Source organism: Cebidichthys violaceus, unplaced genomic scaffold, assembly GCF_023349555.1.
Source record: "Cebidichthys violaceus isolate CVI_PGR_0920_01 unplaced genomic scaffold, fCebVio1.0.p SCAF_3, whole genome shotgun sequence".
Lineage (NCBI taxonomy): Eukaryota > Metazoa > Chordata > Actinopteri > Perciformes > Stichaeidae > Cebidichthys > Cebidichthys violaceus.
The window spans coordinates 14,320,173-14,338,600 of NW_027176483.1; the positions used below are offsets into that span (position 1 = coordinate 14,320,173).

The window sequence follows — 18,428 nt, forward strand, 5'->3', positions numbered from 1 at the left end:
ATTATTTCCAAAGTATTTCTGCCCTGGGTATCAATTATCATAATGGCTGCCTTTGCCAATGCCACGCAATCCTCTCACATCACACACACACACACACACACACACACACACACACACACCCACACAACGCGGTGCGGTACACTTGCTCCGCTCCTCTCTGAACCCCCCCTTCCCACGATCCGCCCACCACCTCGGGACTGGAGTCACGTGTCTCGCCGCCCAGTGTCTCTCCGCGAGCCGACACCACCACAAATCAAACTCACCCAGCGCCCGGTGGAGAGAGAAAAGAGGATGAAAGACGGAGAGGTGCACGCGGACAGTGAGCATCTACGACGCAAGTGGTTTATAATGGAGACCGTTCAATAGAAGCTTTCCGGTGGTGATCCGAAATGAGACGTTTCCCGCAGAGGAGGGATGTAACGAGGCATCTGAACAGGACGGCAGATGAGATTCACACAGTTTAGGAGACTCTCTTCTTCCGGTGATCTCAAACAGTCCGCCCTGTGAGCCGCTGGGGCTTGGGGTGTGTACGGGACAGGGGCGCACGGCTAACCGCCGCTCCAGCTCAACGGTGGATTGAAGAAAATTAATTCTTAATTCTTGCCGTCTTATTTCAACCTGCAGGAGCTCTGTGGGTCCCCGAGGGGGAGAGTGGTCTTCACCATGAGGGCTTTTTCAGCAAACTTGTTCGCCCTCCTTTTCCTGTGCGCCCTTGCAAGTGTTTTCTACGTGTGGAGCGCACTGGAGAACCGTTTGGAGCGACACAAACGTGGGTTCCCAGTACCGGGCGGAGGCTCTTCCCACCATGGTCTCCCAGCGGACCTCTCAGCCAAAACTTTCCGGGCATTGCTCGCTGTCCCGGCGGCACAGAGACCGCACTTGGGGGGCAGACTTGAGGCTCCCAACCTCACTGATCAAACTGCCTCCGCAGGAAATCGAGATTACCATGTGAATGGGGATAACAAGAGGTCAGCGCCGCGGGAGGGCCCGGTCAAGTTGGGCTCCCCGGTGGAGGATGGGATATTTTGGAGTGAATGGCTGGAGGGTCTCCTCCCTGCGGGCTTCACGGAGGAATATGCTCGGGCTTGGCGAGAGAGAGCCAGGACGCACCGAATAGTGAAGCTGGAGCCCGGATGCGGCAGGATATCGAATCAGCTCGCCACTTTTGCAGACGGGACCAGAGCATGTGTGCGTTACGGGATAAACGCGGATCAGGTGCAGGGGGAAACTTTGACTTATTACCTCGCCAGTTTGCTGGGCATCACAAACCTGCCTCCTCTAATACTGTCCCAGCTGAACGGTGACGCTGAGCAATGGGCGGCTGTGAGGACGCGGATCGGTGGATTACAGTGGAGTGATCGAGCCGTGGTTTCTCTCACCGAGTGGGTCTCCAACCTGACCGGGGTGGTCACACCGGCGCCGCTCAGGCAGGAGAGCGGCGGGCTGCATCCCGTGCTCGCGGAGCTCTGGAGCAAGACGACGGCGGAGCTGCTGGAGCTGATGCAGTGGACCGACCTGATCATGTTCGACTACCTGACTGCGAACTTCGACAGACTCGTCAGCAATCTGTTCAGTCTGCAGTGGGACTCGCGCGTCATGGAGAGGGACACCAACAACCTCCTGAAAACACCCCGCGGTGACCTTGTGTTCATCGACAACGAGGCTGGGCTCGTGCACGGCTTTCGGGTGTTAAACATGTGGGAGAAGTATCACAATACGGTGCTGGGGTCCGTGTGCGTGTTCAGGAAAAGGACCGTGCAACGCGTGGCGGAGCTGCACAGGCGCAGAGACGTAAGGACAAGGCTGCTGGAGCTCTACAGAGACAGCGAGCCTTTGTCTCTGGAACTGGGATTTCTCTCGGACGAGCACGCTGGCGTTCTCCAGGACAGGATAGACAGATTACACAGACACATTTTGCAGTGCAAAGGAAAGTACGGCCAGCTGTGAACACTCAGCAGACACAGGTGACGGATTTGTTGGCACGGTTTAAACGGGCTCTGCAAACGCGAATGGCACGCCTGTGCAAAACTGATGCGCATTACACTAACTGTCTTGAATACCCAGTTGAACTACCTCTTGTGAATATAATGCGATGTCTACTTTATAAATAAGTACATTTGACACATGTTTATAAGCTCCCTGCTGATATTTCCACTGTATGCCTCACAGAGAGGAATTATTAAGGCTAGTCTCTCTCCTGTCTTACTTCACCCCACTAATGCTCACCGAATAGGATTAAACATAAAGAGTAGTATTTGTGACCATGGGTATCATAACGCAGCCCGTCCATAATTTGGATCCTTGCCTTGTGTTCAGCAATCCTAATGATAAACTCCTAAGCCTTAACATAAGTTGACTCTTGAATTCTGTATTTCTGTTGACATCTGGCTCGCTTTATATAGAAAGTTGTTTGCACAGTACACTGTCATAGCAGCACCTGCACTCCTGTAATTGTGTTTGAATTGCATATTCAGCCTTAAATTCACAGGTGTACCATGCCACTTGTACATGTTGTAAATATTGTCTACCAACCTGTTTTGGAAATGTGATGCTCCACTAATTTAACTTGCATTGTAACATTCCAAAATCTCTTGTCCTTTTTGATAAATACACTGTAATTTAATTTAACTGCTGTCAAACTATGTGTTTTGTTATGCAGTTTGTACTTAACTGCCTTATTAGAGTGCATCAAATATGTATCTAGTCTGCCTCTGTATAGTAGGCCACCTCCTGCCTCTGTAAGCCTCTGTACTTGCCCATTACAGTGCTCTCATTGTGCTCTGGACATATCTTGTGCTGGCACACTGTTCCCCAGGAGCCATTCTGTCAGCAACAGGAATCTCTAATCCCCTATAATCTCACCCAGAATGATAAAGTGAAGGAGACAACTGACATCATTTGACGTCCTTTGAAAAGGGCTATGTCAAAATCCAGTGCTTTTCACAACCAGAAGACAGATTGCAGAATATTTGTCAGTCTAGTATTAAATGGTCAACCTATACGGCCAAGGCTGGAAGGGTTATTGGTTCAATCTGTTCAGCTCAAAAGTAAGAAAACTCTCAGCAGACCAAACCCACAATTAATGAGTGCTCAGCTCTCAGAGGAGAGCCTTGTTTACAGATTTTCAAAGGTTGAATTTGTAACTGTGAAAGGTATTCAGGAGAAAAAGTATATCATGCCTGCAGGTCAGCTGCATTATTGTTTGCCTTATGCTGTATGCTTTCACTTCACATAACCACATCTTTCTTTAATTTGACCCTTTTGGAAGGCATCCTCTCCTTATTAGTTCCACTGTGGGCGCAGCTCTGTGTCTGATTTCTGGTTCTAGACTTCAGAGGGAAAGCCAACGATCAAACTTTTGAAGGCCTAATTCTTTCCAGCCTCTCACTGTTCTGCACCTCATCTGGTTTCTTTTACAACTTTTTTGTATGTATGGCCAGCTCCAGGGTACACCCCTACTGTTAGTACATCCCCATAGAGAAGGATGAGTGCATCTTGTTCAAATAGTGACGCGATTTGTACTCGCACCTCATTTCATGGCTTACAGCGTGCGTGTCAGTATCAGTGAATTATGTTTCTCCTTGCTAGGTCACTGCGTAAGTGGCAGAGAAGCAGCGGAGGCTTAAGCAGGTGTAACCGGAGGCTTTTTCCAGGCCAACTGCCTGCTGCAGCTCTAATAGGGACTTGGGGATCAATATGTGTACTGGCTGTTGTATAGGGGAAGTGGGTCATGTTAATGTGCTGGGTGTAGGGTTAGTTTGTAAGCGTGTGTCGTTCAGAGGGGGACAGGGGTTGCAGCTGGGCTCTGAGCATGTCTGTTAATGCTAAACTCTGCAAAGAGATTTACGACAGGCTGCAGAAACCAGGGATTAGACCCAACGCTGAACTGAGGTCTGCAGGTCTAAGCCAGACTCACGACCCATCCTCCTTTTCCTGCCTCGAGTATTTCAGCCACATCTCGCTCTTTCTGCCACATCTGTCTTCACTGTTAACATCAATTTCAACTTCATTTGTTAGCTAAATGGAAGATGAAAGTTTCATTTCCCTAATGAGGTTTTTTATTGTGGGGGGGGGGGGGGGTATTTATTTGCAAAAGAAAGCCATTTTTTATCCAGGGACCATGCCAGCTGTAATCACACTAATGGTGGGTATCAAAGAGGTTGTTGAATCCCCATTTTAACTGTTCACATATGTTCCTCTCTCCCTTTCTCCGCCTGGCTTATTTCAGATCACCAACCCCCCCCCCCCCCCCCCCCCCCCCCCCCCCCCCCCCCACACACACACACACACACACCCATTCTTTCACCCAGAGGCAACAAAACCTTAATGCACATAACTTGGTACTTGGCGCGTTATAACTTGACATAACGTGACATGGTCAAATGAGTGCAGCTTGTCCTAGCTTGTGGCATCGGCACAGTAGGTTATTATTTAGTAGGCCTATGTGGCAGTTAGTCATGCCTTTATACATGCCAGTGTTGTGTGGTTCCCTCCAGATGTGCTTGTTTTCTGTGTCAGTAATCCGAATCACAGGCTCAGACAGTCACACCAGCCAGGGGCCCACAGCAGGCCCGGGCACAGACCCCAGGTACTCAAACCGATCTTTTTCTTTGTGCACATTGCAAACATTCCAGAGGAACTGAGGGAGGATCATCTCCATGGACACACAGACGCACACAGACACTTCTCAGACAGGCGAGTGGAAGGAAGGAGCCCCAGCTAAGTACATAAACCGTTGTTGAAGTTGGCTGAGATCCTATCTCTTTTTTTTCTTTTTTAAACCACCTATTCAAAACAAGTTATTCACATTGATGCAACATTTTAAAGGCACAAAGAGACATTTAATCTCATTACTGTTGCTTTCCTGCCAAAAATGAGACAAGAACCCCCTGTAAATCTGCTTGCTGTTTTTACACTTGTTTTGTAGGCATGTGTATAAATGAGTTATAACTTTGTAATTAGGGAGCTTTATAGGTGCTGATGGGTGCATTTCACTCAGAGACAAAGGTCACGGTTTCCATCCGTTCCCACCCTTTATTCTAATAAGCTAACAAACTGCTGGCTGTTGCCTCATATTTATCAGAAAGATAACACGTAAAATAATTTACTAAATTAAGAATTTTAAAAAGTCATTATCAGTGACAGTTGCTTACTACACCAAACTAATTTGCATGATATAAAATATGAAGGGCTTTGGACTAAAAAGTAAAATTGTGTGTTTTGCCAGACACCAGGTGACTAACTGACTTCAACTGCCCCTTTCCCGGTGGGCCTGCCATGTGTGGATGGACGGACATTACTGGCATTCTTTCATGGCTGCACAGCGCAGGGAACTTCCTGCGCATGACTGAATGATTTCATTATGAAACACGGCACATACTAGGGGGAGAGTCAGTTAGTCACAGCTGAGTGGATACGGGCCATAAAGGGTAAACTGGGGGACCAGGGCAACGACTGGAGGGGCTTTGGCTTCGGACACAGCCGGGCTTGTGGTGTGCCTGGAGAGCTGGCACAAAGCCTGGCTTTGTCCAAACCAGTGGTGAAAGCATAAGGCCAGGACCTTTGGGCATTCTTTCTCAAGACAAAGTAGAAGGTAATGAGCAATAGAGGCAGGCCAAAAAAAATGGCTACACATACCTCAGCTAATAAGAGGAGGAAAAAAAACACGTGTTAAGTGTAGTGACCTCCTCTGTTTGCATGTTGGCATGTGTATGTCCAAATTCATTTGAGTCCAATCCATGATGTCGATGTTTGAATTGGCTAGTTTTCCCAGTTTATGACTATCCACAGGTGTGAGTTTTGGAATTGCGGTATGTAGTCCCATTTAATCACCCGCTGCGACTTTAACAAGTGTGTGCGCCTGGAAACATCACCAGGGACACACAGCTTTGTCAGTCTCTGCCATATGGATTTACTTTTAAAGTCAGCTGTGATAGCACACGAGCGTTTGATAAATGAGAGTGAATAAAAAATAGGAAAAGCATTAGATAAAAAAGTTTAAAAAAGAGAAGGTGAAGCAATGGGTTATGTATAAGGGCGATGAGTATGTGTGTGTGACCATGTAAAACTCTATGGCAGATTTGTCCTTTCTCGAACAAGAGATTTCCCTAAACTCTGATGGCCACTGTCTTCAGCCAATTAACTTGTGTCCTTGGATGGGAAATTGTTTTTTGCAGGGCTCTATCGCAGAAACTCATACACAAGGGAGCAGACTCATCTGTCCAGCTGTTGTCCATTCTCTCAGGGCTGCACTTTATGGAAAAGATTACATCCAACTTTTCAATCACAAAGCCCCGTTATTTCCATAGCGCTATAGTTTATTTTCTCACTGTCATGACTACCAGTGACTCAGGTCTTCGATGTAGTTCATGTTGACAGAAATACTGTATATCAGATAACGCAGACATATGACATTACTGTATTATATTCCTGGTCATCGTTCTATGTTATATTAGATTTGGGGCAATAATATAGCCTACAGTATGTATACAAATAGGCATAGAGATCTGAACATAATCCTTTAAACTGTTTTTGAAACATGTACTGATTAACCTCAATTTGGATTCCCTCTATTTTCCTTTAATACGATTTGCTTCATGCCAGTCATGCCATGCATAAAAATAAATCCTGATTAATTTCACCACTTAATTCCATCCTATTTGTTATGCCTTGTCCCTCAAGCTCTGTCTCCAAAATGTCAGAACATAGCCTGCACAGTCATAATGTAAAACATTTGCATTTTATATCATAAAAAGAATAGGTCTACTGTCACATTTATAAATGATAACAGATTTTTTTTACAGGATGGGCTAGATGAAAGACTTAACCATTGCCAGAAGTAAAAGTGGAAAAACAAAAAGTTAGTAAAAGAGGTAGATTCAGCATGTGCCTTTTCCCCTCATAGCATGTCTTAAAAATCTGTTTTGTTTATCAAATCAAAGTCTACCCAGGCATGACAATAGCTCCCTTGTAAAGACCGTGCTGTGTTCAAATGTTTTGCCTTGCCCCTCTTCTCCTTACTTCTACTGAAATGTCACACAGCATTTTGATTGACATGCTTGACGGGGTTTTGATATATTCCCCTGTTGATGCCTCGGTGCAGCCCGGGGACCTGTTTCAAGTACATGCCGTTTTGCTCATTTGCATCTGGATTCATCTCTATGTAAATGTGAATTAGTATGCTTATGGAAATGTTTTATTCCATCTTTTGCTGGCAAAAAAAAAAGTGCATTAATGGGGAGATAATCTATCATTTTGTTGTTGAATGCTTCTTTCTCATGGCCACCTGCTAAAATTGTGGCCGTAATTAAGATATTTTATGCAAATGTTGTGAGAGGAGGATATGAATCAGCCCCAATGCTGGACAACGAGTTGATTGGTCCAAATGAGCTGGCAGGACATATGAATAATTAATAAGAATGAGGGGGTGACTTTTCTAATTCTGAAAAGGTGTGTGCAAATGATGCAGCACTCAGCAAACCCAACTCTTATATCTGACACACATTATTTAGCTTTATAAAAGTATCAAATCTTACTCCCACTGAACAGCATAAAAATATCTGCTCATTATAACCATACTTGTTGTCAGAGGAGTTTTCTTTTTTCCCAGCGTGCTGTGACTGTGTCATAAGGGCTTTGTCCTTTCCGTGCCTGAAGTGCAAAGCAAATCGATACGCAGAAGGGCAAGAGGACGTGCGAAACATGATGACAAAATACAAGCTGCTGAAACAGCACATTTCTTCCTGCTAGCTGACCACTTGATCTCTGAATGTTAGCGTTGGCTGAAAGCTGTGGCCTGTCGGAGACCTGTGTGTGGTCACAGTAGTCCTTTTTGAATTATAGCACCTATTGGCTGCGCCGGTGCCCAGTAATTCAGTCATTTCTATGTAAATTGTGTATAGTAGGCTGTTGTACCACACAAACGCTCTGGCTTGCCTCGTTCCATAATAAGACTCTGTTCCACAGAAATGATTAAAGCTAACTGTGAGAAAATGTCATGACAGTCAATCAGTTAAGTAGATAGGTCAACAGGAGTGTAGATAGAAGAGAAGGGCACTCAGGCATGCGGTGACGACGACAGGCACAGGAGGCCGGCAGTCGTTTTGGGTTGCGTCCAGGTGCTGGCTTCTCTCTTTAGAGGTGGGAAGGGAGAAGAGCTCACTAGAGACAAACATTAGGGGGGGTTTATGGCTGACTCTGCAGTATCACTGTCATTTGAACAAGATTGGATATGCCTTAGTGAAGGTGAGATGGGACTACCTAGTATAGGAGACAGCAGACTGAGGCAATATATAAAAAGAACACAATTGTATACACATAAGTTAATGAACCTTATTTGACTCCACTGCTATTTTACTTTAGAATATTATAAACTTAGGCTGGGATACAAATGTTGGCAGCATTGTGAGCCAGGAAATCTCAGCTCTCACAGATATGATTATCCCTCCTGTCCTTGACAACAATATCATTTGATGGCATTTCTTCCATGACTTTTTATCATTTAAAAAAACATCCTTTTCTACGTTCAGTTATCTCAACGATGCTTGTTGCTTACGTCGTCAAAAGAAATAGCCTAATTAACTTGCCTCAAAATCTGATAAGACCAGCCATATTTGTCAGACCAGAAAATTTCCTTCAAGATTGTTTAATTTTAATGGTTACAAGGTTAAAAACAGAGGGTCAAGGCATCTAGGTAGCATAGAGCTGAGATACTGCATGTTAAATTAAAGGTGCCCTGTAAAGTTATTTTTATACCACCAGTAGCGCTATGGATCAACGCTTTTACAAGTGAGAGCTCATTTTGTTGTGCATGATATTTTCATGCACATGCATGCACAAGCACACAGGCACATTACACATTCCTGGTGCCAGTTTCCCACTTTTTCACTGATCAACAGTGTTATGGTAGTAAATGAGCAAATAAGTGCAGCAATGCACAACAACAAAGGCAGGGAAGAAGGAGACGGCAAGCACGCAAACAAGTAAGGATGTCCTCGACCAAAGAAATTATTCGTCTACGAATACTTTACTCACTAATACTAATTCTCACTTTTGATGACTTGTCAAACAGTTAATAGAATTGATAAAGTTTCTCCACAAAAAATCAAACAAAAGCACCACTTCAAATCTTTTGTCTCCCAGATATGTGCTGATTAGATTGTTGGAAATAAATAATTTAGAATGAAAACGTACAAAAAACTGACTATAAATCTTGGTCAACTATGACCAAAACAACAGATTAGTTGACTAATCGACCAGGATGGGGCAGCCTTACAAACAAGCATGTAAACAAAACAATGCACTCAGCACATTTGTTTGACCTCACGATGTGTTTTGATGAGAAACAAAATTATTACAAGACAACTCCACAATGAAACTTTAAATTCTCCAATTTTAGCAATTAAATCAAATAAAAATAAAAGTCATGCCATTCATGTTCGTGGAGAGTAGGCCAGGTGAGACGGTGGAGGACTTGGATGCCTGTGTGCTTTGGGGGCAAATTGAAAACGCTGTATGAAATTCTCTTTATACTTTTATGATCGGAGGAAATTACAGTCTTCATTATCCCCAGGCCAACAGAATGGCTGGCAATGTCGAGGACTATGGGAATCTGAAATTAGCAGACACTAGACTGAGAAGAAAAAGTGGATAAAAACAATAAAAGGAACATTAAAAACATGCAGACATGCTGTCTTCCTCGTATTTCATAATATCATTTAATCATATGTTATTAAAGAGATTGCCTCTCCCAAAGACATTCTTTTTCCCTTCCCACCTGTAACCTGACTCATCTCAAATAACAAGTCTGAGACATCACGCCAGCAGCCACAACCATTGACGCGACTGCAGGGTGAGGCTGAGTATCTAGCCCTTTGTGACACCCTTACAAGATTCAAACCAAAGGGGAAACAATACAGGGTGTAGTGGTTGACTTCCTTCCACGTTGAGTGGCAATTCAAGCAGCAAACCTTTGTGTTACAACTCTATACTTTGCATAACACAAATCCTTTGGCAACATAACTGAAATGTTGCGTGTGGGAGGTTTCAATATCCTCTCAAAAAAGGAAAAAAAGGCTTGTGGCTACTGTACTGGTCTTGATTTCATAGGGTTCTCTCTCTTCTTTTTCTCACCCTCACCCTTTCACTTAATTCCATTTCACTCTTTCTCATTCTATTTCTTCACATCTATTTGGCCTGTGCAAACATTGTCATTGTGAGATCCTGTGAGCATTGATTGAATGCGGGTGGGGGCTAATCATCCGGGCTAGTTACAAAGACATCTTCCACAAAATCAATGCCACTAAAAGAGAAACTAAATCTTTTTAGGGTTCCACAATCCTTTGTAATAAAGCACTGTCTACCACGAGGGGAATATCTAGTGTCTTCTCTCATTTTGTCAACTTTCCTTTTTTTTTTTTTTTCAACGTCTTCGATTTTTAAACCAGCTCATTTTTTATATATCATTTATCCTTTAAAAGAAAAAAAAGATGGGGGTTTATTGGACTCTTGAGGGTTTGCAATATATCATTGAGATTAGCTACACTGTATGAGTCAATTTTAATGGCAGAATTGATGGGCTCCCATCAGGAAATGGAAAGTATAGAGATTGGCAGTGAGATGCACTAAGACAGAAAACAGACGTCTCCGGCAAGGGCAAAGAGAGTGCAAACAAGTGATTTATTCATTTGTGTGTTGACTTTTATGTTCCTGACTGCTTTGCCTGTCATGTGTGGAGACAGCAGGAAGCAATAGTCATATCAACTTAATGGCTTCATTCCAGACCCTTAAATACACGCAAACGGACACACACAATAGAACGTTCCGTTGATCAACTGATTTGTTGATCAACAATTTTGATAATGGATTAATCGTGTAAGTCTGTTTTCAAGTGATTGTTAATTGAATGGTCTTTGGGTTATGGACTCTTCATCAGTCAAAGCAAGTCATTTGAAAATGTCACCTTGGGCTACGGAAATAATTGGCCAGTCTCTGAACCCCTCTCCCGAACCAGGTTATCCAATCATAGTTTAGCAACTGTAACGTGGAACAGCAGACGTGGTAAACACTGGATTTCTCCATAAGTTGCAACAATGTGCATGAGGCTGTGGTGAGAAAGATACTCAACATTTAATAAAGAGTTTAAAGCGTGGTCGCTCAATGTGCGGACCACGGGCCTATAGCAGCCCTCAGAAACATTTCTCATGGCCCAAGCGTGACATGATATGCATGCATTATATTTTAACCATCAGCGGTGGTAAATCTGCCATCCTTATTGTTGGAAACAGCATATTGCCTTGTAACAACGGAAAGCTGGAAATTGTATGGGGACATTTTATAATTTTCAGCCATTTTATTGACTGATTACTCAAAAAATGTTTTTTAAAGATGAATGATTAATGAAAACAAATAGTTGCAGTATTCCCCAATGAAACCGATTATTTTCTGGATGTACAGCTACAAGAGGGATTTAAATCACAACCTTTGCATTTGACTGGACTGCTAAAGAGTGGGCGGGCTTAGAATGAAGCGTGATACTGAGCTACAGAGGACAGTTGGCTCCACGCACACCGTCCTAGTCGTTTGAAGTTGCAGGTTGATTGATGGATGGATGTCATGATATTATTGGTTGAAATTGGTTGGTACTAGCTTACGTAAGCACACGTCATATTTTGGTTTATAGGAAGAAATAATTGGATTTTGATATAAATGTGCAATTTACTTATTTATTATACCTTTACTGTTTGACTATTTATTGTACTTGTTTTTATTTTTTTGTTGTTTTCTACTGATGTCTCTTGTTGCACTGTCCACTTTACTGCTGTAATCCTGCAAATGTCCCCGCTGTGGGACTAATAAAGGATTATTTTATTATATCTTATAAATGCGCAATATGACCGGGGATGTGATCTAAAACCTTAACACATATGTGCACAACATAAAACAGGGAGACTAAACACATCCAAACAAAACTCTGCTTTAACGGACAGACAAACAAATGGCGGGCGATGTAGTGACTCCACTATAGGACAGGCGTGGACAGATGGGTGACTTTGAGCTTGCTGTGCAGGAACGACAGAGTCAGGCTGGGCCACGACCCCAGCTATGTTCTGTTTTCATAACCCTCAGCCTTTTCAAAAGCACCCTGCTCTCTGCCTTCTCCGGGTTCTCGGCAATCTCTTTCCATCTGAAGTTGCCTCTGGACTGCAGATTACACGGTCATGTTCCCATCTGGTAAGAAACCATAGGTGCGTGTGGGTGCGTGCATGCTGTCGGCAGGCTTGTATTCCACACTAATTCTGCAATTCAAAGGCATATTACACACACCTAAGACACTTGACCACCATAACTAATCCATCAGCCTTGTTGGCTGTTAACATGTTGCCCTTCATAGGTATAAGGATGCATGAACTACCCTTTCTGTCCCCTCCACCCTTCTTCTCTCTCTTTCACCCCTCCCAGGTGTTCCCATAACTCATCGGGCCTCAAATCCCACGCGGGCATTCCTGAACTTCAGAGGCATATCGGCAGATGAGAGCCTGGATTTATGTCTTGCTGATAGACAGTGAGGAGGGGGAGCGTAGCGGGGGAGGGAAGGTGATAGGGTCCACTTCAAAGAGAAGGAAGCGTTTGTTGTTGTTGCTCTCCTACGCTCACGGGTGCACACATATGCACAGCTCTCTCTCCCCCCTTCGGAACCTCTGGCAGCTGGAGTGCTCACTCACTGGTCACAGACACACACACACACACACACACACACACACACACACACACACACACACACACACACACACACACACACAGTTATCTTAGCTTTCATTTCATTACTGCAACCTGTATGACCAGATTTAGGTGGCGCTTTGGAACTTTGAAGTTTGCCTTTCTTCCTCTCACATAGAGACGCAGAACAATTACAGACATGATTTAGCCTTTCATTTTTCATAATATCAAAGGTGACACTTCAAAGATTGCCTGCAAGCTTTCCTTTTTATTGCACCTGCATAAAATATTCCTCTTGCTTTTAAATGCCACCTCCTTCTGCGCTATTAGAATGTGTTTGTGCGACTTTGCGCCAAAGGTCACAGAAAAATGTGCTTGTGTATGGGTGTTTTGTATCTACCTATATTTTGTGTGAGTGCGAGTGCGTTTGTATTCGCGTGTGTGAGCGCACCTCTGTTTCCGACCAGCTGGCTGCTATATTGCAGGGGCCCCGCGGAGCGCGAGGTTGATGGATGTGTGGACTGGTGTCGTTTCTCTGAGCCGGATGTGTAATGAACCCTGCTTTGCTTCTGTAACATTTGGGCTGATTGATTACAAACAAAGGCCATTCAACATGCAGGGGTGCTGCCTCTTAACAATGCAACATAGCCTCACAGATGAGATTACACGTATACGGCATGAGAGAAGACCACGGCGTGCCGCTTGTTAAACTGAAGCTGTGCCGTTATCAAGCTTTCCTTCTGCCCACGTGAGATGAGATGATTCATGGACAATTTTCTAAACTTTACACTGTAGTGCTAGTGGATTCACTTCACACTTTTCACAGAAAGTACAACTGTTTCTGTAGTTTTAAACGTCCAAAATGTCTCTTTTGTATCCTTTTCTCATTCCCTCCGCCCTCCTTTTTCTAAATTAACACTCACTAAGATTTTCCTCTTTGAGTTGCCCAACTCAACTCATTGTTCAGGTGGAAAGCTGATGTAACTTGTGGCTCCTATTCCCAGTAACCACGGCGATCCAAAAGGCTCTGGTCCTCCCGCTGCTTAATCAGACCACTGTTTGTTCACTCTCCCTTTTCTCATGGTCTGGCCTGCCAACTAAAACCAGCCAGGCATTAATGAAAAGCCAAATCAGCATCTTTATCTTCTCTCACATGGGAGCTTCAGATGCATTTTAAAACAGAACTTTCAACACTTCTACAAACATACATATATATATATATATATATATATATATATATATATATATATATATATATATATATATATATATGTATATATATATACATATATATATCCTGTTCCCATTTTGTCCCTGTATATGCCCTCACAGTGTTTTCCATCTCTAACCCTTGCGGGGGAGCCTCTCTAACCTGCCTCATTTCAGTCCTTGCAGAGCCACGAGAGCTGCAAAAGCCTGATGCTAGATGTGTGTGTGTGTGTGTGTGTGTGTGTGTTTTGAGTGTTGTGTTGGCCCTGAAGTGACACAGTGAGGGTATAAATAGAGCAGGCCTACAGATCACTGTGCCAGACAGAATGTGGCATCTGCTGTGCTGGGAGTGCAATGTGTTTGAGGGCCTCTAAACTCCTCTCCATTCCTCTTCCCGGTCTCTCATCGTCCTACCTTCCTTGTTGTGCTGTGTGCTGATTCCCTTCTCTTGCTTTACCTTTATCATCTTTATCTCTCCTCCTCCTACTATTCCCTTTTTATCTTTCTTCCTTCAGTCTCTCCCTCCTTCTGCCTCATTTTCCTTTTGCCCTCCCCCCTCTCACATAGTGGCACACATCTGCCGCCATGTGTTGAGTGTTGAGGCGCAGACCCATTTTCAATTTAGGCTAAGATCCTATTTCTAAACACACAGAGGGAACCGGAGTATGGGTGAAGAGATATTGAAACAATGGAAGTAGGGGGAAAGCAGATAGCCGACCATGCAGTGGGTAACATCAAAGCCGTGATTTCATATTTACCATGGTTTACAAATTCCTCCACTGCAATGCTACAAATGTTCCATGTGAAAACAATTTAATCCCGTGAGATTACGTGGCGTACTTGCGAGGCAATCTTGAGTGGGACGAGAAACTCTGGAAGCGTGGGAGAATAAAGCAAAGTCATTGTGACTCTCTGCAGGTTATTTCCCAGCCAAAGCAGATTATCAATCCTGCAGATTTAGCGATTTATTTCCCTGCTCTCGGTAAAGCCATTACAAAGTGACGGTAACCCTTCTGCCCCCTCTGTGTGACATAACGCAGCGCTTTGTAAAAACATTATACAGGAATATGTATCCCAACAACATGACTCATTCATACTTTCCACCCACACTCCCTCTATACATACACACACCACATAAAAATTCAATTAGGAATGATTTTCCTTCTAGCATCACTGTACTAACTGTTTTCATTTATCTACCACTTTTTTTTATTTATTTCCCAGAAGCACTTAATCTCATAATCTGCTTTTGCTCTGACTAGTGTTGGATCCCCTCAAAGACAGGGGACAAACAGACCGCACAAGCGCACGCACGTACACATGCACGTACACATGCACGTACGCAGAGTCCCAGTGTCAGCCAAATTAATAAGCAGCTTAGCTGTCATTAGATTTCCATTTTTAAAACGATTCATCCATTCTTTATGCTTCCCTCCCCTTCTTCTATTCATCCTATATCCTTCTCCCCATCTGCCTCAGCGCTCTGTGACAGGTAGTCTTCTGCATTTGTTTGCTGACACAGCACCATGTCCACCCTCAGGCAGGCCAATAATTGTTTTAAGAGTTGATATCGGACACTGGCAGTTGGAGACCTGCAGCAGTGGGGGGTTGGAGGGAGGGGCTGCCATCCGGAAGATGGGGAACTGTCTGACCGTCAGTCAGAGAACAGCGGCAGGACATCTTTTCATCCTTGTGTTTGCTCGCAGGCAGTGTTCTCGCCAGTGAAGACGAAATTCAATCTTTATCCTTTCACTCACTGTTTTTCTCTCCTCTCCACATCACCTCACCCTTTCGGCAAAACTATTGTGTGCTTCTATCGTTCCTCTAACCTGCTCTTCCCTTTTTCTCAATCTTTTTCTCTGCCCTCTTCTTTCTCACGACTCCGTCAGTCACATCGGCAACACACACACACACACACACACACACACACACACACACAAAAGACTCCCCTCCATTTTGTTGGCCTCGGGCGTAGTTGTTTGAGTGAACATTGTGTGAATGTCTTTCGTCTTTAAATCTGTAATTACCTCAGCTATTGTGCCAAATGCAGTCTCACTCCCTCATCCCCCCACCATCTCTACTCTGTCAAGGAAAAGAGTATGGTTTATGTGGCCACCTTTTGACTGACTGGTGCTGCGTTACCTTGAGATCAATGCTGCACTCTGACTTAGAAGGTCGGCTTCAACATGAGAAGATAATGAGAGAGTTGTGACTCGAAATGCTTTGCTTTTAAAGAGCGGTTGTCAGGTTTCTGTGAGAAATGTGTTTCTTATTCCTTATCCTAACAAGGAGTGTGTGGAAACCCTTAAATCATCATCAGCCTGCTCAAAATTGTGAAAAAGCCTGATTGGTTTGGCAGCCAAATAGAGCATTTCTTGCCAAGTTGAAACCATTTTTCCACTTTTCAAAGGTGTCTTTTACTTTTTTTCCCACATGCTCTGCCTATCTCTCTCACACACTCACCTCAGAGCGGTCTCTCTTTCAGTGTGTTGTAAACCGAGTCCAAGACTATCAAGCGTGAGTCCCCGAGGATGGCATTCCGGGATTTGGAAGGTTGGAAGGCTTTTGGCATGGGGCATTCATCCTGAGAATTTTGCAGGGCCACATCAGTGCCAGGATGCCATACGTCAGGGGGCACAGAGGAGCATTGTGACCCGGCGCCCACATTTAGGGGCCTGCTGAGAGGGCCCAAAGAGGAAAACACTGAATGTCATTGTTATATAGCGCCAATGATCTGCTCTGTGTCCTCTGCTATGATGTCATGGCAGACATTGGTCCAGCTGTGGCCAAGCACGCATGGCTGTTGAACCGTAGGCCGTTGATCACATATTATGTGAGTTTGAGCATTCCTACATGCAAGCTATATTTGATGTTAATTTCACTTTTCATGCTATATTTTCATGTACACAACCTATTCTTCAGTATTAAAGTTTTGAATGCTATTTTTTTCATTTAAGTGACTTAAGCTCTCTGCTCTGCAAAGTGTGACTCAGCGGCGAGTACACGCTTGTTTGCTCATGATGAAGCACAGACGGAGCAGGAGAATGAGCATGGCACGAGTAAAGCCAAGTCATAACAACTTTAGACAAACCACCCATTGTGTTTGACTCACTTTGTCTCCCTCGATGAGAAGATTGAATCTATGTCAAACAGATCTTAACCAGGGCTGGACTACTTTACATTACAGAAAATCTCTTGTTAACTTCAGACATATAAGTATTAGATTATCTATTTGAGAGAACATTCACATGTGATGGGTTAATGTTGTTCCATGAACATTTAGTTACTAAACATAGAGTAAACATGACAGCACACAGTGTTCCACGTCTGCCATATGATAGTTGGTTCGGTATTTACGGGACTTGACATGCACAGTATACAGTACAGTAAAAGCCACTTGCAAAGTCACTTGCAATCAAGAACTGCACCACATCCTTGGTGTCAAGCTTCACAATGTTTTGCATAGTCTGCCTGTTTACCCTATAAGCACCTGTGCTCTGTGCCATTTTGGTGACAGTTGGTGGAGGCCAAACAGTACATCGTTATGCACAGGAAACCTGACCTAACCATGATAACTATAAGACTTTCAAATAAAATTCACTTCAAAAGAGACACTCCCTGAATGTGACAGTTAATTTGTGCTGCCGTATATATTCATATCTAGACCGTTGTACTGTATATTCACACTTGTGACCCCTCGACAAGAACGCTTTCCTGTTACATGCAGCTCTGTACTCACAGCCCATTACCAAAATATTAATTTTTGGCATAAATCCAACAGTAAATAGGATGGCCACTTCCTAAGATAAAAGCAACAGCATATACACCGATTCCCTCTCCATGCTTGCATATTTAATTCTCTTCCTCAGCTTCAGCCAACAGACGTCTCCCACTAAAGACTGGAACGCAGAGTGGTCCAATCCCAAGAAGAATGCTGATAGAGGAAAATTAAGAAATGAATAGTCCCTAAAAACAAAACAAAAATCAATGTGTGCTCAGCAGATGTGACACCACATCTGGTAGTGGTGCAACTGATCATAAAACTCATGGTTCGGATCATATTACTGATCAGTCACAGATCGGATCACAGATCGGATCAGCACAAAAGAAAAAAAGGGAGCAAATATAAGTTTTAGAGTTCCCTGATCACGTTTTTTTTCCACCGAATTGCCGATCATTGCTGATCCATATTGTTGTTTGATCATAGCAGCTGGTCTACAAGGCGCCATACTAGTAGTTTTTTATTTAGTAGTGTTTTTCATAAAAGGCACACAATTCAAATAATTAGGAATTAAAAGATTGTATTTTCATTGATTAAAACAAATCTTGTAATTTCTCTAATATTCATTTATTTTGTTGTGAAATCATCTCTGCATTTATTTAAGTTCTTCACCGACACTACATTTTACGAGATTACATGTGAACACATCATGACAAAATTATAATTTACCTTCGCTCAATACTCATTTTCACCGAACAGAGCCTGAACGCATCATAATGTA

General features: G+C 43.6%; 1 protein-coding gene across 1 annotated transcript; it reads left to right on the top strand.

Moving 5' to 3' along the window:
- The first annotated feature begins 236 nt into the window (after positions 1-236).
- On the top strand, positions 237-2,628 carry fjx1 (four-jointed box kinase 1). Its single transcript, XM_068724059.1, has one exon. It carries the CDS (start codon positions 664-666, stop codon positions 1,945-1,947), a length of 1,284 nt encoding a protein of 427 aa, XP_068580160.1. The 5' UTR covers positions 237-663; the 3' UTR covers positions 1,948-2,628.
- Positions 2,629-18,428: the final 15,800 nt, after the last annotated feature.